Genomic DNA, 26,587 nt, shown 5'->3' with positions numbered 1-26,587 from the left:
TACTAATAACCCTAATGGAAAGTAAAAATACCACAGCATCCTCCCTAAAGGGTCCCAGGTTTAAGAGGAATCAACAGCACCAACCCCAGATATTGAGGCACATAGGGGAGCATGGCTGAAGAATATTATAATATTTCTTTTCCAGGGGCAGGAGACACTCTAAGCACCTTCCAGCATTTGAGCCACACTTCAAATAAGCTCTGTCCAGGTACAGAAAAAACCAACAATATTTTATTTATAACCTTATTTTAGTTGTTTTTTTTTAAACTACAAATTCTGGTTCTAGAGTCATTAAAAGATCATGGGATTTATAGATTCTGACATGTAAATTAATCTCTTATTTGTTTGCTTTTTTTTCTTTTTTTTTTTTCCTTTTCCACAGAATGGTCCTCCCAGTAAATACAGAACAGGTCATTACATGAAAAATATAAGATTTTGCATTTTTTCCTCTTTCTCTCTTATAAATCTATGTCTAATACTGCATTCCCCCATTGGAGTATTTCATAAGGGCATGAGAAGAAGAAAAAAAACAGAAGAGACAAAATAGACCGAATCTCACCACTAGAATTCACCATAAAAATCCCAAAGTGTAACAGAATTCTTACAAAATTTCCTAGACCAGTTCTTTAGGGAATTGAGATCTCCTATGAAAAATATGGCAAAGAGAGAGGGAGGGCAGCAGGGGAAGGGTAAATAAATGCAGCAAAACAGGTTCTGAGGAATACACATCATTTTGTCTGCTTTAGATCACAATAGAATTTTTAATAAATAAATTTCTTTTCTTTTTTGTTTTTTTTGTAAAGACACTTTTTTTGAAACAGTAGATTTAGCCCAGTCATTTGTGTCATTTTTTTTTAATAAACTGTCTTTTTTTTCTCTGTAACTTTTGTAAATGTTTTAGATTTGAGTCTCTTGTACATTGTCTTTTGAGTTCATTCGAATCAACAACGGTTCATGCACTGAACTGTGTATTGAGTTTATTGTGTTAACTGTTGTTGTGTGGTTGAAGGGGGATTTGTAAGAGTTATAGTGATTTAGGTGCTCATGTTCTATAGCAGGCATGGGCAAGTGGCTCTCTATGGGCGTGTCCCCTGTAATCTCATCATCCACATTAATGATCTCAACAGTCCGTGTTGGGGCGTGGTGGTTTTGCCTATGGTGCTGTTTCCTCATCTTGTAGAAGATGACCAGCATCACCGCTGCCATGAGAGTGATAGCCACAAAGCAACCAATGATAATCTTAGTGGTTTTCATCACCTCATCAATTCCCGGGATGCCATTGTTTATATCGGTCACGGGGATGGTGAATGTTTTTTCCGTTGACCTTGTGCTCTGGGGCGTGAGAGAGGTGGTCACATTGGTGGTCTCCCAGTCAATGACTGGTGTGGGCCCCACATTGTTCTCTGTGGTTCGGGCCTCGTCCTGAGAAGGTTCCATAGTCTCTACGGTGACGGTGGAAAAATACGAGAAGGGGGTAGTGGTTGCTGCGGTCACATTCAGGGTGGCTGAAGCTGTGGTGTTCCCGACAGAGTTACTCACCATGCATGTGTACATGCCTGTATCTTGTATAGTTACATTAGTAAAATTTAATGTGCCATCACTGAGCACAGCAATCCGGACCTTGTATGCCCCATGTGTCATGACCGTCCCATTGGGAGTAATCCAAGATACAGAGGTCAGTGAGGTGGAGGCCCGACACTTGAGTTCTGCTGCCATGCCCTCTGTGACATTGAGGTCTGTAGGAGGCTCAACAATCACAGGAGCATAACAGGTGAAATAATTCTGGTCCAACTCCCCAATGTACCTCCCTTTCAGGTTGGAGGGCGTATTACAGCGGGCACAGCATGCAGTATTTGAGGGTGCCATGTCCTTTATCCACCAGCTGAGCCACAGAATATCACAGTTGCAGTTCCAAGGGTTGTGATGCAGGTGGATCCTCTCAAGGTGATGGAGGGGCGTGAAGAGGTCGTGAGGCAGTAAGGTCAGATTATTGTGTGCCAGGTTGATCTCTACTAGTGACTGAAGGTTATCGAATGCATTCCTTTCAATCACTTGGATCTGGGACTGGATCATCCACAGTTTCTGAAGGTGCATCAAACCCTGGAAAGAGCCCGGCCTGATGGCAGACAAGTGGTTCCCAGAAAGATCCAGCTCATCCAACTTGATGAGCGGGGTGAGGTTCGGGATTTCCCGCAGATTGCACATGGCAAGGTTCAGATACCTCAAGTTGGAGAGACCTTCAAAAGCCCCTTCCGAGATGTACGAAAGCCTCTTCAACTCTCCTAAGTCCAACCGGCGCAAAGATGGGATTCGGTTAAAAGCATAAGAAGGGATGCTTTCGATGGGGTTATTCCGAAGCCAGAGTTCCTTCAGTTTAGACAGGTATACAAAAGCCCCATTTGGGATGGTGGTCAGCCGATTGTCAAAGAGCTCCAATGTGTTGAGGTTGGCCAAACCATTGAAGGCCCCTATTTCAATGGTGCGGATGTGATTTCTGCTCAGCTGTAGGATCTCCAGATGCCTCAGGTGTTTGAAGCTGTTCACCTTGATAATCTGAATCTGATTCTCGTGGAGATTCAGGAGCCGCGTGTTGGTGGAGATGCCGTCAGGGACCTCTCTGAGATTTTTCCGCACACAGATAACCTTGCTGAACTGGTTACTGCAGGAGCATACAGAAGGACAGGTTTGGGCCCTCACCAGACCAGCCACCACTAGGAGTTGGAGAGCCAAGAGCACCACAAGCAGGGGGTCAAATAAGGCCCTGTTAAGCCTAGGACCTATCATTATCTGCTGTGGATGTAAGGTCATCTTGTTCAACATTCATAATTTATCTGGTGTTGGTCCTTCTGCAGTTCAAATAATCTGAAAAAAAGGAAAACAAGGAAAATGTTAAATATCCAACAAATATCTTGAGATAACGTCATTGGTGGAGGTTTTACATTCCGACTCTCTATTCCCCAAACTAAGGGAACAAAAAACCAATTATCCTTATGGTGAGCTCTACAACTTGACATTTGCTGTGAAATGTGCTCCGACCCAATCAGTACAGAGCATAAGCACATGTAGGACCATAAGATAAAAGTGCAAAGAGATGAAGACAGGAGTGATAGGACACACACACAGTATCTTAGTAGCCACCTGAAAAAATGAATGGACCATGGTATTAATTTATAATTATAAATATATAAATTTATAAATTGATAGCAGTAACTTCATTTTAGGTCACCTCGTCTAAAACCCTCCTGTTACAGATGAGGAAAATAGAGCCTACCCAGAGGGGGTGGACTTTTCCAAGGGCACATAGCTAATAACTTTCAGAGCCAGGTTCTCTTATTTCAAATCAATCCTATTTTAATTAAGATGATACTTATTACCTGCTACCACCTGCTGAGCAGTGTGCTACACATTGGGGATACAAAGAAACATGAAAATATCTCTGTCTTCAAGGAGCATTTCAGGAGAATAAAAAGGAGGCAAACCAGAATGACAAAAAGCCTCAATCTGAAGGAAATGGGGAAGGCCCAGCTAGGACATGAGAGCTGTATTCATGTGTGTGAAAGTCTATTACATGTAAGAGGGATTAGACTTGTTCTGTTTTTCTCCAGAAGATTTTTCCAACTAGGAAACTGAGAAGAGGCAAATTCAGGTTTGATTTCTAGAAAAGTTTACAATCAGATGGTTCCCACAGTGAAACAGATCCTCCACAGCTACCAATGTTGCCTCTGGAGGCATTGGATTCCCCCTCCCTGAAGGTCTTTAGGCAGACTGGATGACTATTTGTTGGGGAGGTAGAGTAAGAATTGTACTGTATGCTCAATGAGTTCCCTCGACAATCTTGAAATTTTGTGATCTTGAGTGACATTTTGCTTTAACATGGGACAGACTAGACTCAAGGTTCAATTATTACTTTAGCATCATCTATGTAAACCAACCATTAACCCCTTTAATTTTTTTCTTCATAAAAATAGCCTCTCTTATTTTTTTGGGGGGGGGATGGACCCATATGCAAATGCTGACAAGTTAATATCTGATAATGAAGCCTTTGATAACATTTGCTTAACTATGAATATAACAGTCCTCATATTAAAAATGGTTAACTTACAAGACAGGCCATAGGATCTTAGATTTTGGGGAGGGGGGGATGAGGGTTAAGTGACTTGCCCGGGGTCACACAGCTAGTAAGCGTCAAGTGTCTGAGGCTGGATTTGAAATCAGGTCCTCCTGAATCCAGGGTCAGTGCTTTATCCACTGCACCACCTAGATGCCCCAGGATCTTAGATTTAGAATGGGAAGGAACATCAGAGGATATTTTCAATATCTTCCTTTTAAAAAATGAAATAAAAGAGGCAAAGAAGAAGTTGTGATATGCACAAGGCCACATAGGCAGTGATCTTCTGATGCCAAATTAAGCATCTTTTTTCATAATGACAAATTATCTCCTGTATTGATAAAGGGGAGGGCACAGTATTTAGGTAAAAGAGCAATATATTCATTAACCATAAGCCTTAATTCCACTTCTGGTAATTACATTCCAGAAAAAGGGTTGTTTCTCAAATAGGCTTTAGAGTCAGAGGATGTGGGCTTAAATACTCCATCTGATGCATACTACTTATATGACCCTGGGTAAGTAATTTGTCCTTTCTGGGACTCAGTCTGCACATCTAAGGTCCCTTCAAGCTCTAGACCTATGTTCCTATGAACTATGAACTCACGATATTCAGTAGATAGCCCCCTTCTCTATAGGTTGCTTTTATGACTAGCTCTAAGGACCTTTCCAAACTATGAAGTCTGATCTACTTTGAGTCATTATTGTTGTTGTTGTTGTTATTATTATTATTATTATAGTCACTGCCTGCAGGGTTCAAAATACTATAACCTTCTAAGTACTACAAGTTTCAATAGCTCCCCATTACCTGTAGTACAAATGCAAACTCTTCTGCATGGCATTTTAGGCTTTGACAATCTAGAACAACCTGTTGTTCCAGAATTAATAAACCTTACTTGCTTGCGTATGCTTTATGTTTCAACCCAACTAGTTCCATGTCTCATCTCTGAGCCTTTGTGTAGATTCATTTCTAGTAACATAATCTTATTCCTCCTTGCCTTTACCTCTTGAAAGCCCTACCTCCTTTCTAGGATTGGCTAAAGTGCTACATTCTACAAGAAGTCTTTCCTGCTTCTTCAGTTATCAGTGTCTCCCACTCTCTCCCTCCTTTCCCCATTAAAAGACTTAAAAAAATTTTTTTTGTTATTTTTTTGTTTTTATATTTTTGGTGAGGCAATTGGGGTTAAGTGACTTGCCTAGGGTCACACAGCTAGTAAATGTTAAGTGTCTGAGGCCGGATTTGAACTCAGGTCCTCCTGACTCCTGGGCTGGTGCTCTATCCACTGTGCCACCTAGCTGCCCCTAAAAATTTTTTTAAATGCATTTTGCATTTAGAGATAGCTGGCATAGTGGATAAAGAATCAGCTTTAGAATGGGGAAGATTTATGTACAACTTTAGCTCTGGTGGATTCTGTGTGACTCTGGGCAAATTATTTAATCTCTTACTTCCCCTAAGATACTTTTTTTTAAAAGTTTTTTTTTAGTGAGGCAATTGGGGTTAAGTGACTTTCCTAGGGTCACACAGCTAGTAAGTGTTTTTATTTATTTATTTATCTATTTATCTATTTATTTATTTATTTAAGTGAGGCAATTGGGGTTAAGTGACTTGCCTAGGGTCACACAGCTAGTAAGTGTTTTATTCATTCATTCATTCATTCATTCATTCGTTCATTCGTTCGTTCATTTATTTATTTATTTTAGTGAGGCAATTGGGGTTAAGTGACTTGCCCAGGGTCACACAGCTAGTAAGTGTTAAGGTCTGAGGCCAGATTTGAACTCAGGTCCTCCTGACTCCAGGGCTGGTGCTCTATCCACTATGCCACCTAGCTGCGCCCCCCAAGATACTTTTACAATCTATAAGTCACAAAGCATGAACAGATCTGTAATGGTAGAAGGAATTTCCTCAGTGTTAATTCCTGATACCAATAAACCTTAAGTGGGGTTTCTATAATGTCTGTCCATCCATCTCTTATCAATGTGATTCCATTGTTATCTTGTTGGTTACCTGTGTACGTTTTGTTTCCACCACCAGAACGTATGCTCCCATAGAGACATATTTCATTTTTGTCTCTTTTCTAATTCCCATTGCCACATAAGATTTCGTTAGTAATAAGTGCCTAAGAAATGTTTACTAGATTCTGCCCACTGCAGTCTTGGAGGGGCATGGGGCACCAGAAATATAAGGGAACCATCATTTCTAACACCTCTCCAGCCATGAAGTCACCAACAAAGACCAGAACATTGGGATTTTAAGTAATCTACTTTTTTCTCCATCTTGTATCATGTTTATTATCATCTCTGTCCTTGTGATGACAAAGAACCCTGCTTAATATGTTGAGAGTTGGAAATAACAAATGACTATTTAAATCTAACTCTGCATAGAGATCTGTTTATAAATAATAATCTCATAGAAGCAGGGCTAGTGTTGATCATTACCACCCTAATGATGAGGCTGTAATGCTGACCAAGTGCCAAAAATTTGCCTGGCTTTCTTTGGAGTCTGTATTCCTTACAGTCCCTTCCCAGTATAAATGTCGCCAATGCTTGCATGCACTTATTTGTGTCTGTGTGTGTATGTATGTGTAGCTCCATCCATTCAGCTTCTTCAAGGAAGACAGGGAGGAATGGACTGTCTGGACCTCCCCATCATTATCAACTTTCAGTATTTCTCCTTGTTGAGCCACAGTGCCCTGCTTCCCAGTGACTTTTTCTTTCTTTCTTTCCTTCCTTCCTTCCTTCCTTCCTTCCTTCCTTCCTTCCTTCCTTCCTTCCTTCCTTCCTTCCTTCCTTCCTTCCTTCCTTCCTTCCTTCCTTCCTTCCTTCCTTCCTTCCTTCCTTTTCAGGCTGTGGCGCATTTTCCATCTATTGCTTTACTGCAAGGTCTCTCTGGAGTAGCGATTAATGAAATTCCCTATAAATCAGCCATAAGTGAAGTCTTATGAATTACAGCTGGCTCAGAGCACATTTATAACATAGAGAAACTGAATGCATAATGAATGGATCGACTGGAGCAAACTACCCTCCCAGACAGGTTCCCCACTTTAAGTTCCAAATGGTTTCATTTGGCATCAAAATGCCGCGTTACGATATATGAGTGTATAAAAATTTATTTCTCACATCAAAGTGAAATCCATTTAAATATATTCAATCTTCAAAATGATATTGTCAGACAATGTATACTTATGAATTTATTTTGGGAGGTTTTATATTTAACTGCTCCTACACTTAGAGCCGCTTCCCAAAGGATGTCCTGTTTTCCTCAATACAGCTTTTCTTTGTCTACCAGTGTTCCTGGGACACGGATAAATGGCACATGGGCTGAAGCCTAAGAAACATGTAGCCAGAAGGGTCACTAATAGAATGTGTGACTATCTAGTATCATTTCACAATTTCCTATTTATTCTCTATATAACTTGTTTTGTATATATTTATATGTGTGCTGTCTCCCCTATTAGATTGTAAGTTCCTTGAGAGAAATAACTGTCTTTTACCTTTTTGTATCCCCAGCGCTTCTTAGAACATTGCTTAATAAGTGATGATTGATTGATTGAATAGGTTCTATGGTCATACCGCAAACAACTCTGTGCTTGAAATTGGACATACTGTGCAAATCCTGCTTCTGAAACTTATTAGATATCTAATGTTGGATTGTCACTGTGGAAGTACCCCCTGAGATTAATATGTCTGTTTTCTATGAGTTACTTTACCAGGCAGAAGGACTAGACAGAGAATAAGCCTCTTTGCTGAAAGGAGCCAATCAGGAGCCTGCAGTGAGTCAGTCTTGTTCACTCCCAGACGCCTCCCTTTGTGGTTTTCAAGCCTATATCTCCCCTGCTTCTCCAGCACTGTGGAATCCTTTGTACTTTGTACTGGGGGCCTCAGCAATATTGTCTGATTTTCTTTCTAATAAAACTTTTCTGCTTTCATCTAAGCTTGGACTCTGTATTTTGAGGGGTAGGCTTTGCCTAGTTGACATCATTGAATACATCTGTGTCACTAATGACATCCTAGAACTTGCCATACATACACACTGGTGACAGGCACGGGGGGAAGAGGTGTTATTCAGTCAATAACTGAGATATTTTGCAACAAATTTGGTAGCCAAATCCTGTATGGCCCAGTTGGACATCTTGAACTGGCTGCCTCATAGTTTAATCTCAATGTGTCCAAAACTGAACTTATTTTCCCCTCCCAAACTCTTCTCTCCCCTTAGCTTTCTTCTTACTAAAGAGGGTATTGCCTTCCTCCCAGTCACCCATGCTTGGTGTATAATCCTCAGCTCCTCACCTTCTCTTACCCCCTCATATTCAACCTGTTGCCAAATCCTGTTGATTTTATCTTTGTAACATCTCTGATTCATACCCCCTTCTTTCTTCTGACACTTCCTGGTAAAAGTTTATACCAACTGGACTATATTAATAGTCTTCTGGATGGTCTCCCTTGTTCTGACCCTCTCCCTTCTGTAATCCATCTCTCACTCATCCATCAGATTCTTTTGACCATGTCACTATAATATTCCATAAAGCACACTGGGTCCCTATTACCTCGTGGATCAAATGTAAAATCTTCTGCTTGACTTTTTTTTTGCTGGGCAATGAGGGTTAAGTGACTTGCCCAGGGTCACACAGCTAGTAAGTGTCAAGTGTCTGAGGCTGGATTTGAACTCAGGTCCTCCTGAATCCAGGGCCGGTGTTTTCTCCACTGTACCACCTAGCTGCCCCCTTGACTTTTAACATCTTTCATAACCTGGTCCCTTCCTCAGTTTCCAGTCTGCTCATGCCTTCCTCCCTCTTACTTTGTACTCTAGTGATATTGGTCACCTTGTTGTTCTTCACACCAAAGAGTCCTTCTGAGTCTGGATATTTCCCCTCACTGTCTCCCATGCTTCCCCTCATTTCTGCCTCCTGGCTTTCACAAGACAAGTAAAGTTCTATCTTCTGCAAGAAACCTTTTCTGTTCCCTTTTAATGCCTGTATTTCCCCTCTGTTAATAATTTTCCACTTACTATGTGTAGTCTTGTTTGTACAAATTCTTTGTATCTTCTCTCTCCATTAGACCGTGAGCTCCCTGAGAACAAAGACTGCACCCCCTTCTTAATATCCCCAGAACATAGCACACTACCTGGCACATAGTAGGCACTTAATAAATGCATATTGATTTGACTTGTTGACATCAGCGGGGAAGACTGAATGAACAGAGGGGAAATTCTTCTTTATGGTCATAAAGAGTCTGTTAACATCATAGATATGATCAATTTAAACTGGCTAGACTTTTACAGGGGAAAGATGAGAGCAGGATACATAGATCCTGAGAGTGCTCTAGGATCAATGATTCAAGGTAGGAAAGGAAAACAGTCTAAAGATTTACTAAAAGGTATTATAAAGAAAGGAAAGGTGGTATGGTAGTCAAGTGTCCTCTCTGGGAGCATGTCTTCAGGTTATGGTGGAAGGAGGTGGGGTCATAGCCACAGTATCATTTTCAGTGTGGACTAACAGAAGGCAGGATGACGTTTTACAATTCATAAAAAACAACAGAGTCTTTTCCTGAGCCATCAAAGAATTCTACAATGCTAATATAAGAAAACCTCAAAGCCCAAATACTCTCCTCCAATACCAAACTACAAGCAAATCAATACCACCCTTACTCTTGGAAAGGGTATATCGATCTACTCAATATGGTTCCAACCCTACCCCTATTATTTGTAGTTTCCCCCTAGCATAATATGTGTTCCTTTCAGGGAGGACCTCTCTTCTTCTTTTTTAATTTATGGTACTTAACACAATTTATTTTTCATTCATTTGTGACTGTCACACTTTTTTTTTTTTTTGGTGAGGCAATTGAAGTGACTTGCTCAGGGTCACACAGCTAGTAAGTGTCAAGTATCTGAGGCTGGATTCGAACTCTGGCCCTGAATCCAGGGCCGGTGCTCTATCCACTGAGCCACCTAGCTGCCCCATACCATCACACTTTTATGGAGATAAACCTAGTAGAATTTATGTTCTCTTTATGCATGGAGAAGAAGGGGTTGAATTTGAAGGTCTTCTTCCTATCTATTTACCTGTAAAGAATTTTTTGTATATTTTTGTGGGAGGAAGAATAAGTTGGGACCTAGGATTCCTACAGTGTGGGGTACTCAAAGTCTCAGTTTTCTCCACCGATATTCTTTGATAACTCATCAGAAATATCAATGAGTGGCTTGCAACACTGAGGAACTAGGACTTGGTCATATCCCACTGTTAGTAAATGTCAGAATCCACATCTTCCCACTCCAAGGTTGGCCCCCTATCTACTACACCTTGCTGTTTTTTTCTCACAAAGATACAAACCAATTATCTTAAATGGTTCCTTTTCATGAACTTCCTACTTTGAATTTATTTATGTTATTAAAAATAACAACAGTGTTTCAAGTCTAGGTTTGACAACATCTTCTCCTGAATGTCTTAAAAAAAAGAAAAATCCTTACTTTGAACAATAATCTTCATGTAGACCATATAGAAAGAGACTGTTTATATTTATTCTTTCTTTTATTTGCTATTTTAATTGGGTATTGTATGCAAAGCCCCATGCAATGAATGGCTGGAAATGAAAAGATAATTAAGACATGGTCTCTGTCTTTCATATGCATTTATGTATATTTAAATGCATCTTCTATATTTTTCCTTTCTAGACCTATGATTCAGATGAGGAAGGAACCAGGAGTAATTCGCACTGGCAACTGTTTTTCAACATAAATTATGATTACAGTTGATACCGCACTAAGACTTTTGGGACACAGAGAAATTGCCAAGAGACCTCGAGGAGGTCACTGACTTTCCCAAAAGGAACAATATTGGAGACAAAAATGAGGAATAAGATGAGCAAAACAAATAGGATAGTTTATACAAAAATAAGAACATTGTAAAGACAATCATGAAATCTGTAAGAATTATGATCCGTGCAACGACCATTCATAATTTCAAAGGTCCAGTGATGAAATAAACTATATACCTCTTAAGGAGTTAGATGTTGGATTCAAGATGCAGCATGAAATGTATTTTTTTGAACATGGCCAATTAAGGAATTTGTTTTAATTGATTATAAACATTTATTACAAAGAATTTGTTTTTCATTTCTCTCTCTCCCCCCTTACTTCTCTCTCCCTTCCTCCCCCCCTCCTATGCCTCTTTCTCTGCCTCCCATATCCTCCCAGTGGGGTAAAGAGTTAAATGAGAGAGAAAATACATTTCTTCTAATTAAAATAATACTTTAAAATGGATAGGTTTGAGAGGGAGCTACAGGTGTGTAATGTTGTATGCACTTTTAGATGAGGTCCCTGTATTGGCAGTTTTGTTTAATTATCTTACTTTGTTACAGGAGAAATCTACCAGAGGAGGAGGTAATCTGGAAATCTTTGCAATGTTCAAACAAAACACGTTAATAAAACTTTTTTTTTTTTAAGTAGGCTGTGGTGAACACAAATAAACAAAGGAGTTGCCCTATCTCCAGAGGTCTCATTTTACCTGCAGTCTCTCAGTAGTACAGATCAGTGACCATTCACATGGCATGCATGGATACTTTCCTAAAACCAGCTAAGATCTCTTTTTCTTCTAATATTTGATAAGGGATTACATCAATTCCATTTCTATAAGACCGCCTTTAACACAATTAAAGTCAACAAGCTTTTACTAAAAGACCTACTATGTGCCTTGTAATATACTGTGCTTGCATTATTAGACCTCACTTAGGTGCTGTGCATTGTTGTTGGAGGTTTAAGATAAAAAGAACAGTGACTGCAGGGGAAGGGTGGGTGAATCATGGGACCAGAACAGCAACAGTTCTACATAAAATACCTGTTGTATGTATTTAAAGTAATGGGGAGAAGGGAGGAGAAGACAATGCCTATTACTGCAGTATCCTCAGATTAAGGTGATAGAATATAAGAATATAATAGAATATACACTCCTTGAGATCAGAAGCTGATTCATTCTTAAGTTTCCCTCCCCAGCACCCAGCCTAGTCCCTGATGCATAGTAGGTGATTAATGTACACTTATTTATTGATTGATTAATCAAGGAATAGCCTCATGTAAGAGGTAACACTTAAAGCAGATACTAGAAGCAGCTGGCTGAGGTTTAACTTCATTTTAGGTAAATAGAAATAACTGAAGACCACCCCTAATCTTCCCAGTCGCAATCCATAGGAATACAATATAACAATAGAAAGAAATAGGAAAAAATAAAATAAATAAAATGCCACTTTATAAACAGAAAGTTCAGAGTCATTGGATCTTAAAAACCTTGCTCTGAAATGCAGCCACAACTTGGCTAGGCTAAAAATAAAATTAATTTGTTTTTCTTGCTGTTTGCCTTCACATCATGCATCCAAAATAAGCATACTTCATGGAGGGCTCTCACAGTGCCTGCCTCCTTTTGATCAGAGTCACTTTTCCAGGTTGATTATTTATGAAGTTATGAAATATACATGGCCAACTTGTTTCCTGAATTAAAGGGCGGAGCTGGGGGTTTACTAGGGCTGTGTTTGTATTTGATGCTGGGGGCTTGTCATCTGCGTGTCTCAGCATCCCTAGATTCTTTCAAAGCTCAGCTCAAGTGCTTCCAACTCCAAGGGGCCTTTTCTGATGTCCTCCAGTGGTTAATTCTTCTTACCTATACAAGGGATCTCATATGAACTGTGTACATCTTTTATATCAACTCAGACACTTACTAGCTATGTGGCTCTGGGCAAAGTCACTTAACCTCTGTTTGCCTTAATCCACAGGAGAAGGAAATAGAAAACCACTCCAGTATCTTTGCCAAGAAAACCCCACAGACAATATGCTTCATGGAGTCACAAAGAGATGGATAGGACTGAAATGGCTAAATAACAAATCTTCTGGGTACATATTCTTTCTGTAACAGAATATAAGCTTCTTAAGGATGGAGATTGCTTCTTCCACCCTTTTTCTTGTATTTTTGCCCTCAGGACCTCAATGCAGTGTCTGGCACATGACTGATGCCTCAAAAATACTCAATTGACTGGTTGGTTAGTAGTAGAGATGTCCTGGAGTGGATTATGAAATTTTCCAGGTGAACATTTATACCACAGACATCAGAAAAACAAATAAAGTCTTGATATATTATTTTGTTGATGGTCTAGTCAAGAAAATGATTGAGAAAATGTTAATAATGCAGATTTAAAAAATGTATTATCATATACATATATACATGCACATACGTGCATACACACAACACACATAAACATATATGAACACACACACACACACACACACACATATATATATATATATATACACACATACATACACGCATATATTCTGGATAGCTGGTGGTTAAATCTTTACCAGTATGCTCCTGGTTATTAATCATGAAACACTGAAAATAGGAAATTGCTTATGATACCCTATTTCATATGTCATGCTGAACTTTTTTTTTTTTTTGCAGGGCAATTGGGGTTAAGTGACTTGCCCAAGGTCACACAGCTAGTAAGTGTTAAGTGTCTGAAGCCAAATTTGAATCAGGTCCTCCTATCTCCAGGACCAGTGCTCTATCCACTGGACCACCTAGCTGCCCCTTGCTGAACTTTTAATACAAAAAATCTTGAGAGGAAGTCAACATTTGTGATCACCAGAAATGAAAAGTTTGTTAATAAAGCCTGGCATCTTATGCATATATCCCTGTGCATTTAGGTGGCTCAGTGCACAGAGCACTAGGTCTAGAGTAAAAACTTGCCTGGGCAAGTCACTTAACCCTCTTTACCTCAGTTTCCTCATTTGTCAAATGAGCCAGAGAAGGAAATGGCAACCTCCTCCAGTATCTTTGCCAAGAAAACCCCAAATAGGCTCATGAAGAATTGGACACAACAGGAAAATGATTAATCAACATGATATTCACAACAATTTGACATTCAGGTTCCATCTTTTTTTTTTGCAGGGCAATGAGGGTTAAGTGACTTGCACAGGGTCACACAGCTAGTTAGTGTCATATGTCTGAAGCCAGATTTGAACTCAGGTCTTCCTGAATAAAGGGCCAGTGCTTTATCCACTGTGCCACCTATCTGCCCCCAGGCTCCATTTTAATGCCTCCAGTGGTAGAGTACCCACAATGTCATGGGGTGTACCATTTGATTTTTGTATAATTCTAATCATTGGTAGGTATGTAGAGTAGTATATAGATTCCTGGACTTGGAGACAGGAAGCCCTGGGTTCAAATTCTGATTTATATACTTATTAGCTCTCTGACTCCAGTTCAGTCACTCCACTACTGTCTGCCTCAGTTTACCAATTTGCAAAATAAAGAAGATAATAGTGCCCAACCTCCTAGAGTTGTGTCGATCAAATGAAATAGCAATATGCAAATCACCATGCAAATTTAATGTGACACATTAATAATATTGATAATAATACATAGCTTTTATAAAAAGGGTTTTCTTTTTTTTGGTAAAGTACTTTAGGCATATTATCTAAATGGCAGCTATTATTATGAGAAGAAGATATTCCTAATATGGAGATGAAATAAGCTTTCCTATAGCTCCAACATCCTTGTTTTTGTCTTGCTTTAGGTTCCAAGGAGAATAGTGCCATACTTCTTTCATCTGACAAACCTTCAAATATTTGAATGCAACTATTAGGTAGTCCAAGTCTTCAATTGCTTCAATTGAGTCTTCCTGATATATTTTCTAGTTCCCTAGACATCCCAGTCTCCTTCCTTTGAATGTATTTGGATTTCCATCTTCTGGATAAGCTCCATTAATCTTTCTAGAACGTGGTGCCCAGAACTGAATAAAATATCCCAGGTGGCATCTGATTAGCATTGACCTCTATGTTGGTGCCTATCAGTTAATCAAGTGAAAAGCGTTTTATTAATTACTTACTATGTGTGAAGCACTGCATATGGAAAACATCCTCAACTGCTAGTGAGAGAAGCAAAACACTTGGAAAATATAATGCAAAGCGATGGAACTCAAGTCATCTTCAAGGAGAAGAATTTATGACCAAACAAGAGATAGAGAATATTATGAAATACAAAAAGGATCATCCTGATTACATTAAATTAAAAAGGTTTTATACAAACAGAAGCAATGCAGTCAATATTAGATGGGAAACAGAAAACTGGGAACCACTTTTTATAGCCAGTGTTTCTGAGAAAGGCCTTATTTCTAAAATAGAGAGAGAACTAAATTTATAAGAATGCAAGTCATTTCCCAATTGACTAATGGTCAAAGGATATGAACAGGAAGTTTTCAGATGAAGAAATCAAAGCTATCTATTGCCATATGAAAAAATACTCTAAATAACTACTTATTAGAGCAAAGCAAATTAAAACAATTCTGAGGTACCACCTCACACCTATCAGATTGGCTAATATGCCAAAAAAGGAAAATAATAAATGTTGGAGAAGCTGTGGAAAAATTGGAACACTAATGCATTATTGGTGGAGTTGTGAACTGATCCAGCCATTCTGGAGAGCAATTTGGAACTATGCCCAAAGGGGTATGGGGCTGTGGATACCTTTGATCCAATAATAGCACTACTAGGTCTGCATCTCAAAGAGATCACAAAAAAGGGAAAAGGACTCACATATACAAAAAATATTTATAGCAGCTCTCTTTGTAGTAGCAAAAAATTGGAAATCAAGGGAATGCCCATCAATTGGGGAATGGCTGAACAAGTTATGGTATATGAATGTAATGGAATACTATAATGCTTTGTCCCACCAAACATATGTTGAAAACTATCTTTACATGTAACTGGAAAATAATTAAATACTTTTATAATTTAAAAAAGTGATCATCTTTAAAATTTTCACGGGGTTTCATCCCATCTTTTCTCAAGTATGGGTTCTGCAGAATTAAATAGAAGGGGAGAATGAGTTGATTTGACTTCAAAGACTGAAAGCAACGGATCTTTAATAATTCCAAAGTTCTCTCCCAGACATAAGCCTGTCCTTTTAATGTGGCAGCTACACAATATAGTGGATAGAGCATTGAACATGGAGTCAGGAAGACTCATCTTCCTTAGTTCAAACCTGGCCTCAGACACTTACTACCATGTGACCCTGGGGAAGTCACTTTACCCTGTTTGCCTCAGTCTCCTCACCTGTAAAATGGGCTGAAGAAGGAAATGGCAAACCACTCCAGTATCTCTGACAAGAAAACACCAAATGGGCTCATGAAGAGTTGGACACAGCTGAAAAATGACCAAACATCATTTTAATATAAATATCTACCTGTGAAGGAAGTATGAGCATAAGGCATGGAATAATAAAGGCTCTAAAGTATTAGAAATGATTGTCCACCAGTCTATATTGGTGAAGCACATGGTGGGCATGAGCAGGTTGTAACAAATAATGAATAAGGAGCTATAAAAACTGGAGTAAAGGATGTAATAAATAATATTAACAATAAATATACTACTCATAATATGACAAAAGCTAGAACCTAAATATCATTTTAAGATTTGAAAAATACCTTACAAATAATATCTCATTTTTATCTTCACAACTCTGGGAGATAGAAACACGTATCATCCCCATTGGAAGGATGGGGAAACAGGCACAGAAAAGTTAAGTAATTTGCCCAAGGTTACAGAGCTATTAAGTGTCTTAGGCAGTATTTGAACTTGGGTCTTCCTATTTTGAGCACCATATACACTGTACTGTGTACCCATATAATCAAAATGAGGTGTAACAGTTAGACAGCCCAAGAGTCATCTTTCTGTTGTTCCCAGAAAGTCAGGAAGGTTCTCATAGTGTGAAAATGAAGGAGGCCCCCACCAGGTGAAAATGAAGGCAGGGCTTATTTTTGCTTCCACCTATGTATCCCTGTCACTTAGTGCAATCCTTGGTCCACAAATATTAAATAAATGATTATTGATAAGTCAACTGAGTGGGCCATGTACTAGAGTTGAACCAGAGGGCAGATATAGATGGGTTGCAATCTGCAGCCCTGGAGGGAACTTCTACGTGATGGAGAGCACGTGGGATGTCCCCGGAGTTCACCAAGGCCATTTTTGTCAAAGCTTTTTTTGTTTTTTTAATTCTTGCCCCGTTGATTTTTCAAGCAAAATTATCCTAACTTACTAGAATAATATAAACCTGAACTACTAAAGGTTTGCATAATGCTTAAAGAACCTTGAATGATGAGTTTTGAAGGGCAAAATGCTGATTTGGGGAATGACGGCAGAGAGCTACTGGAATCAGATGGAATCCAGGATTATAAGTTAAAATACACACAGATTGAAACATACAGGGATGCATACGCATGCGTGCAGATGTAGCACACATAAACATACATGTATGCAGATGCATACATGCACACAAACCAATACATACATGCATATACATGCACACACATACATGTGTTTCTTCACATCCCTGGGCACATGCTGAATATAAACTGGTCATATAATTTAGCAATTCAGGATGTACAATGAGATATTCTCTGAGTCTAACAAAGGGGAGAAAAGAGTCCAGGGACGCAAGCCTGAATATCTCAAATGAGGTATTATCAGGCATTCAGAATATGTAAAATGATCTTCTTCCTTGCTCCATTATCCAATCATCCCATAAAAATCATGCTTATTTATTTATTTTTGATTCTGGGCCCTGATATCTCTCCCCTTCCCCTACCCTTAATGGTTAAGGAAAGGATAAGTTACAAAAGAAACCATTGAAAATCACAGGACAAGAGATTTAGGGATGGAAGAACCTTCAGAGGTCATCTAGTCTATCTCCTTAATTTGACCGAAGAGGAAACTGAGGCCCATAGAGGTGATGCAACTTGCTCAAGGCAACAGAGAAAAGAAGTTGAGTCAGAATTTGAACCCAGGCCCTTCAGATGCAAACATGACAGCACTGTGATTCCTTCCAGGGATCTCATTCAGGAAATGTACAAACAGAAAAGGGACTAGACCAATCAAGGAGTAAAAGAAAAGGACAAGGGACCCATGAGCCTGCTGCGTGCTGTGTAGAGGCTCAGGTCTCGCAAACCAGATCCTATCACATAAATTAAGCTTTATACGGCAGGCACTGTGTCAAATACTGAGGATGCAAAGAATAAGCCAAAATAGTGAGCAGGTGGCCGAGCTGGGACTTGAACCCAGTTCTTCTAACAACAAATCCAGTATTCTTCCCACTGCTCCTTATCTAACAGACCTCTCTGAAACTCAAGGCAGGCAAAGAAAGGGATGCTTTGAAAAGGTTGGCAGTGCTGTTAATGACCTTGGGGCCCTATGTTTCCTTTGGATTGATGACTGGCTGGGAGGAGTTGATGGTCATTAACCTCCAACTGCTCATTAATCCCTGGGAAATGCTCTGTGCCAAGGTCATCGTTGCTGTTATAGGTTGAAAACAAACAACAGCAACAATCCCAAGAAATCCTATGGATTTTCACTTAAATGAGTGATGACATTTCAATGAATATGTTTGAGGATGCCGGAGAGAATTAATACCTCGCAAATGGCCAGTCCAATTTGTCAAATCCCTGCTCTAGGGTCTAACAAACACTTGCCTCCCCCATCATTAATGGTCAGTACACAGGCCTGACTTCCCTGGGCAAAGGAAAATTCACAAACATCTTAATTCTCTCAATTCAGGTTTCTACACCCCAAATCAGTCAGTCAACTGATTAATAGATGGACATTAAGCAGCCTCCCTATATGCTCCATGATGGGAGATAAGAGCAGTCTGGTTGATATGGTTGGGATGAGAGGCAATGTGGTACTTCAGAAGACCTTGGTTCAACTCAGCCCTTGGTGCTCTAGTTGTTGTTGTTATTGAGTTGTTTCAGTTGTGTCCAACCCATTTGGGGTTTTCTTGGCAAAGACACTGGGGTTCTTCACCATTTCCTTCTCCAGCTCATTTTACAGATGAGGAAACTGAGGCAAATAAGGTTAAGTGACTTGCCCAGGGTCACACAGCTAGTAAGTATCTGAGGCCGATTTAAATTTAGGCAGATGAGTCTTCCTGACTTCAGTCCTGGCACTCTGTACACCATGGTGCCCCCTAGCTGCTTTAGGCAGCTAAGACAAAATATGTCACAGAAAGTGCCAACCTACACTCCTCACTGTTGCCGCTCTGCTTTGAGCTCCCTAACCTAGTAGAAACACCTTTGGCTACTTAGACCTTCCATATTTTGTAGGCTCTCAAGCTTTGTTTAGCCTCTTAAAGAGTCCTCACTTTTGTCTTACTCTGACTTGAGTATTTTTTTGATCTCTCAAAGCTTATAGCAATTCTTTCTTAGCCATACTAACCTATACTCCAATGTAAATTGGTTTGCCCTGGAATCTGAAGACATTCAGTAGAAGTGAGGGGAGAAGAATCCAATATAAAAACCCTCTAATTGAGCCTGTGTTTATGGGGTCTTGAGAAAGAGAAGGAAAAAAAAATGACTCCTATTAGGATGATTTGTAGTCACTCTCACATAATCAGAACATAGATAACAGGGAGAGCCTCTTAATTGGGATTGGAAAAGAGTTTCAAGGAACATATCAATGATGCTAAAATTGCTTAATGAGGAAACCTTAGTGAGAACATACCAGATAATAGAAATCACTGGAATCACAAATTTGCCATTTCTTGTCACCTTCCTCTTCAAACCACATTCTGGATGACTTTCTACAAAACAAACTAACAAAAAAAAAAACAAACCACAAACATTTTTCTCATCTACATGCCATAACTTCCTAAAGCATTCTGCCTATTGATAGAATATAAAATTTATAGATTTTATACCTGTATAATATGGAAATGACATCAAAGGTGGTCAAAGGGGCCTTCTTACTGACTACTGACATTCTATTTCCTACCATATGCTGGGAATAGGCATATTCTTCTTCACCCCATCTTTTGGAATCCATAGTTTTCTTCAAAGGTAACAAGTTCTTGTACTACCTCACTACTCTGCTACTGGTGTACTCCTCCCTGACAATGACTCCCATATTTATTTTGCTTTTATATTGTATATATTGATATGGGTAATACACATTATCTCCCTCTATAGTATGTAAACTAAGATTATCCATTTCTATAATCCAGGCCCACGAGAGTACCTGGAACAAAACTGTTTAATATGCCTATTGATTGGTTTATTATGGTAGATGGTACAATGGATGGATTGATGGCCTTGGAGTGAAGAAGACCTGGGTTCAAATGCAGCTGTATAAATTTACTAGCTGTGTTACTCTGGGCAAGTCACTAAACTTCTGTTTGCCTCAGTTTCCTTATCTGGAAAATGGGGATAATAATAGAACTTCACTCACATGCTTGTGGTGAGGATCAAATGAGATAATATTTGTAAAAGTCTGCAAAGATTATAAGTAATATGTTCCATGTTCTTCAAATTTTCTTGTAATCTCTCTCTTTATATCTAATTCATATATCCATTTTGACCTGATCTTTGTAAATAGTATAAGATATTGGTCTATGACCAATTCCTGTCACACTGCTCTCCAGTTTTCCTAGCAATTTTTTACCAGATAATTCTTATCCCACAAACTTAAGTGTCTATGCTTGTCCAATACAAGGTTACTATATTCATTTGGTGCTGTAAATTATATGTCTACTCTGTTCTACTTAAATGCTAGCTATTATTATTGCTATATAAAATAATAATAATTATTTCCTCAATGGGTACCTACATTCACAGGACAATCTGCTCTGGGGTAGAACCAGAGAAATACTTTTCCAAGATGATTCATCTCCTCCATTTCCTCACTTCCTTCTCAACCCACTGCATTCTAGCAATCTGACCACTAAATTGAAACAGATCACTCCAAGGTTACTAAAGATCTCTTTACTGCTGAATCAGACAGCCTGTTCTCAGGTCACATCTTTCATCATCTTACTGCAGTTTTTGAAATTATCAGTCTCTTCCATCTTCCTGGACACTAGCCTCTTGGTTTCTTTGATACTATTCTCTTGATTCTCCTCCTCCAGTTCTCCACCCACATTTTTTCAGTCTTCTTTACTCACCCATCTTGAGTGCCCCTTATCTGCTGCACCTATTTTTTGAGCATTCTGCACACCCTCACCTCATTTAAATCCAATTCACGTACAAGTCAAGACATAATGCTCATGATGTCATTGATCTTCCACAAGTGATGACAGATGAGTTAAAAAATGTTTTTGAACCTAGCTTGATGACTTTAGAATAGTTAAAAATCTATGCTGCAAATTCCAATCAGTAAAATGGAAAGAGACATATTTATCCTATCTATATCACAAGATTCTCAAGGGTGATCAAGTAACAGAACAGATATGAGAAATTTAAAACATTGCTCTGTAAAGGTAAATTGTTGTGGTTGTTTACTTATTTATTTGTTTGCTTGTTTTTTTTTGTTGTTGTTCCTTTTCCCAAGCTAGGACTAGGGGCTTTAGGGTAAAGTGAAGGGAATAAATGAAATAGAATTGTATTAGAAGACCTTTCATGATTGGTTTAGCCATTCTAGGCTTTTGAGTGAGTTAAGTATGGAACAAATACTCCTCATCTCACAAAGGAAGAGCCTGAGTCACAGAGAGGGCAGGATAAATAATCAGTGATGGTACCATAGAGACACATCACATTGCAGTGAAAAAATAACCTTTGAGTTCTAATCCCACCTTTGACATACAATCATAGACTTGGAGCTAGAAGGAACTTGAGAAGCCATTCAGACTAAGCTCCCACATTTTCCAAGTGAAGGAACATAGAGGTGAAATCATTTATCCTTAGAAGTAGAAAGTATCAGAGACAAAGTTTATACTGTTCAGTATTTCATGGTATCTCTTACTAGCTGCATTCCATTGGGCAAGTTATTTAAAAATTTTAATTTATTTAATTTTAATATTTATTTTGTTTGATATTTAAATATTTAATTTTATTTATCATTTTAATCTCTATGGCTCCTATTTTTCCATCTATATAATGGGCATAATAATCCCTAACATGTTCCTCCCAGGGTCGTTACATACATCATATTAAATGCAAACCTCAAAATACTCTATAAATGTCAGTTATGGTTCAAATCAAAATGTTCTAATCACTAGTTCTCCACTCTAACCATTCAACAATGTGATTTCTCTGATTTTTCACTCAAAATTAGGAATAAATGGCAAATAATAATGATGAAAATAGAAAACAATTAGATCATGTACTTTGCTATGTTGTTTCCTTGTCCCTCAAATTATAGCCTGAGTATGTTTTAAATATATATGACAGACACATAGCATAAATGGACAGGGAGTCAGCCAGCTTCAGAGACAGAAAAAGAGAGGGATTAACCCACTTATCTAACATATATTACCTGCATGAGCCTACACGTAACCTCTTGGTGTCCTTGGCAATTCTCTAAGCCTGTAAGTTGGAGCAAAGATTCCATCATGCAGGGGTAAAGGGAGTTGCCAACTTTGGCGGTTAGTTCTTCATATCAATGAATTCACATGTCCAGTCTTCTTCCTCCCTACCCTCAAAGATCTCTCCTAGTCCTAATTCCTATGACTCTGTCGAATTAAACTATTAGGGATATGTCTATTTCCCCAATTTTGTGGCTAATCCTGGATACCAAGAATTAAGCTTGACATCAGAAGACCTGTGTGCAAATGCTGCCTCAGAAGCATTTACTAGTTATGAGAACTCAGAAAAAATAATTTAACCTTCAGTTAAACTGAAGTTAAAACTTTAGTTTTTTTCATTTTTAAAATGAGGGGAAGGGGCAGCTAGATGGCGCAGTGGATAGAGCACTAGCCCTGGAGTCAGGAGTACCTGAGTTCAAATCCGGCCTCAGACACTTAACACTTACTAGCTCTGTGACCCTGGACAAGTCACTTAACCCCAATTGCCACACTAAAAAAAAAAAAAAAAAAGAGGGAGCTGGACTTGATGACCTCTGAAGTTCCTCCTAGTCCAAATCTGTCACTATGATCCATCTAGGCCAAAGAGTCCTAGAATCTCAGTTGTACCTGAACAAGAATCTCGTCTACATAAAAATAAGGGCATTTGCCTGAAGACTTCAAATGAAAGAGAGATTACTACCTCTCCAGTTAGTTGATTCCACTTTCAGATAATTTCAATTGTTAGTAAGTTGTTGGGGTTTTTCATTTGTTCTGTTTATATCAAGGTTAAGAAGGCCTCTTTGCAGGACCATAGAAAGTTTCTTTAGTGACAAGGAAGATTGAGGTGCACCCTCAGAAGAGGATAGCAACATCAGGGCTCCTACATCCAAAGCTTCCAAGAAAAATATGAATTGGTCTCAGGCCATAGAGGCACTCAAAAAGGACTTTGAAGATAAAGTCAGAGAGGTATAGGAAAAAATGGAAAAAGAAATGAGGGTGATACAGGAAAGAAATGAGAAAAAAAAGAATGCCTCTTTGTAATCCCCCCCCTCCATTTCTCCTTGTTCTTCGCTTTGGGGCCAAGAAGAACAAGTCAAGCCCTTCTTCTACTTTATAATCCCTCAGATTCATAAAGAAAAACAGCTATCATATCTTCCATAAGTCTCTCTTCTCTAAACCCCAGTGCTTTCAATTGATTATTATGTAACATGAATTCTAGACCTGCCCCCATACTTGCTGTCCTCTTATGAATACTTGTCCTTTTGTCAACATCCTATAACATGGCACCTAAACCCCATCAGAGGAGTTATTAATGCAGACTATAATGACTATAACTGCATCATTCTAATTGGTGACTGCAGTTCTCTCCTCATTCACTTGGACTAGTTTATTAAACTTCACTCCCAATTCTTTTGTTTTTGAAAATAACCATTTCCAGCTAATAACACAATTACACTTAAGTATCCGAGCCCATTTGAGTATTATTGCATTTGTTGAAGCTAACTGAGTCCAAATTACTTCCTCATTGTTAAAAAGAGAAGGCGGGAGGAGAGGGGAGGAGGGAGCAGGGCAGAATGGGGAGGAAGGGAGGGAGCTAATGCTGCAGATAGCCTCAAGTCCAGTAAATGACAGTTAAACTTCCTGTCCATGGTTACTATGGAAACCTCTTAAGGTAAGAGTGAACACAGACATTATGTGGGCCTGCAATTTACAAGCTGTTTATTTAATTATGATGGAACATGAGACAGTTAGGGACAATACAATTATCATACTGATAGCATTTTGGATACAACAAATAGGTATAGAGGAAGAAGTTATTTTTCTTTTGGGAAAATTGCTTACATGATGGGAATTGCTTGCAAATACAATGCATGCCTTAAAAATTCCGGGATTCCATATTCTCCCTGCCCCCATAGGTGCACCCCAAATGAGCAAGATGACGTCCTTTAAAGAAAACCCTTGAACAGTTTCTCACCAATTACAGCCCTCCCTTGCCTGGCGAACAAAACCAAGGTCACGCTGTATTTTCAATTAAACCTGCAGCAGCCCCAACGCAAGCACAGCTGGAAAGCAAGTCCATTATTGCCCGATAGATCACTTCTGAGCCACGAATAGGTCTCCAGTGCTTTTCTGCTTTGTCGACATTTGAATATAAAAATAAAGAAAAATGCTTCAAATGAGTTCTGTACTTCCTTTTGGGGAATCACTGGGGGTGTCCATAGGGAAGACAATTGGCCCCCTTTTCCTTCCCCTAGTATACAGGCTTCTTGGAGGTGGGGTTGTGGTGGGGGTGGGGGTGGGGGGTTGCAGACATTCTTTCACGAGGCTACTAGCAAACCATTTCATCTGAAGCTGGCCTGGATTTATTAATGCTCTCCCTCTAAACACTCCACTGATTGTCCAAGGTTGACTCAGACACTGCATAGGTCCAAACAGTCTCTAAGGAACCAAAAGTCACCGAGAAAGAAAAAAAAGTCCGGATTCAGCATGGCTGAGGTATAGCTCCAATTCATAAAATCATCAATCTAGAATTGGAAGAGATCTAAGGCAGAATGGTGCAGTGGAAAGAATACTTAACTTGAAGTTATAAATCCTGGATTCAGATGACAGCTCTGCTATTTATTTCCTGTGAGTCCTTGGTTAAGTATTTTCGCCTCCCTGGGCCTTAGTTTTCTCTTCCATAAAATGGGAGAATGGGGCTAGATGCCTTTTAAGGGCCCTACCAGCTCTAGATCTATAAGCATATGAATCTAGGATTTGAAACTAGGTCCTCAGTCTCTAGAGTTGAGTTCTTTCTAGTACCATTCTCCAAGTCAGTAAGCATTCAGGACTAGTTTATGTATCAGGAGCTGTCCTGGGTGCTGGAATAAACAAAATGCACAAAATCCCCAAATAGTCGCTACAAACATGAGCTCTAGGTTCTGATAAAAACACAGGGTATTATTAAAGCCCCCCAGTGCTCAACAAAAAGATCCCATTTATGAACTTTCATATCAGCTGAACCTTCTAAAATTTTAGACTCATAGAATTTCTGAGAATCATATATTCAGTTTAGTGAGAGTTACTTTTTCATTAAGTTTTGTTTTGCATGAGGAAAAGTACAAAAGATAACAGAGAGCGAGTTAGACCAAAAGAAAACTAGTGCCTTTAAACTGTGTATTTTTTCACTCTCTCTCCATAGGTGGTAGTATAGACTATAACCTTTGTATTATTCAAAGTCAGAGAATATATTTATTGTTCAATTAAATAAAAGTGTGCGTGGGGGGGGGCGGCTCTCAGCATCTAGGATACTGACTTGTATTTAGTACATTGTTGATAAATATTTGTTTAGTTCAACTGAAATTTTCAGGAAACTGGATTTCTCTCTATACCTCTGATACTCATCCTATTCTTAAAATATCTTTTGCACATTGATTATATTTTTTGGGGGGAGGGGTGGCAATAGTGATCTCTCTGGTTTAGGAAACTCCTTTTGTCAATGCAGATCAATCAACCTCTGCTATTGAATTTAAAATCTAATTGCAACTTGGAAAGGAAAGAAAGGAAAGGAAAGCATGAGGAAGGAAGGAAAGAAGGAAGGACAAAGGGAAGGAAAGAAGTAAAAAAAGGAAGGAAGGGAAAGAGAATACAAGAATCTTTTGAGACACTAGGCTAAGTGCTGCAGAGTCAAATAAAAACAAAATTAAAGACAGTCTCTGCTTTCAAGGAGTTTACATTCTAATAGCTGTTTATAGGTTGATATGTTCATAAAGAGAGCTTGTCTGCTGATCAATGACAAAGGGAACCACATTCATAAAGGTTCCAGATGTATTGGCTATGTATTCTACCATGCCTTTTCTAAGTGAGACTCAGTGTGGTATAGAAGATAGAGTATGCAACTTGGAATCAGAAGAGTAGATTGTATAACTCTAGTTCTGGCCCTTAGTAGCTATGATGTAGGACGCAAAGGGACAAGTCCCTTGGCCTCACTTTGATCATCTTGATTTTAAGAGGAAAATGCTTCCTATGTTCATTTCAGTTGTTACTTGTTTACCAGTGTAGTTTGTAAAACTACATGTTTTATGAGGCACAATTGAAGGAAATGAAAAGGAAATTAGCTTGAACAAGAGGGTAAAAAAAAGCATAACAATGTAAGAGCCATCTTCAAGTATTTGGTAGTGTTGCCAGAAAGCAGGGA

At 39.0% G+C, this 26,587-nt stretch overlaps 1 protein-coding gene across 12 annotated transcripts in view; it reads right to left on the bottom strand.

The window, feature by feature from the left end:
- Positions 1-227: 227 nt before the first annotated feature.
- The window catches only part of LRRC4C (leucine rich repeat containing 4C), a 1,453,400-nt gene continuing 1,427,040 nt past the window's right edge, over positions 228-26,587 (bottom strand). For 8 of the 12 annotated variants that reach the window (XM_043971634.1, XM_043971633.1, XM_043971636.1 and 5 more), the window contains one exon: positions 228-2,862. In XM_043971634.1, the coding sequence (XP_043827569.1) occupies positions 898-2,820 (1,923 nt within the window). In that variant the 5' untranslated portion in view covers positions 2,821-2,862 and the 3' untranslated portion in view covers positions 228-897. Of the gene's footprint in view, positions 2,863-16,199; positions 16,273-19,637; positions 19,729-26,587 lie in introns of those variants that run through there. The other 4 variants (XM_043971635.1, XM_043971643.1, XM_043971642.1 and 1 more) reach the window with 2 other exon arrangements.

Source organism: Dromiciops gliroides, chromosome 6 (genome assembly GCF_019393635.1).
Source record: "Dromiciops gliroides isolate mDroGli1 chromosome 6, mDroGli1.pri, whole genome shotgun sequence".
In the NCBI taxonomy this organism is placed as follows: Eukaryota; Metazoa; Chordata; class Mammalia; order Microbiotheria; family Microbiotheriidae; genus Dromiciops; species Dromiciops gliroides.
This window is presented reverse-complemented; position numbering and strand designations above follow the sequence as displayed.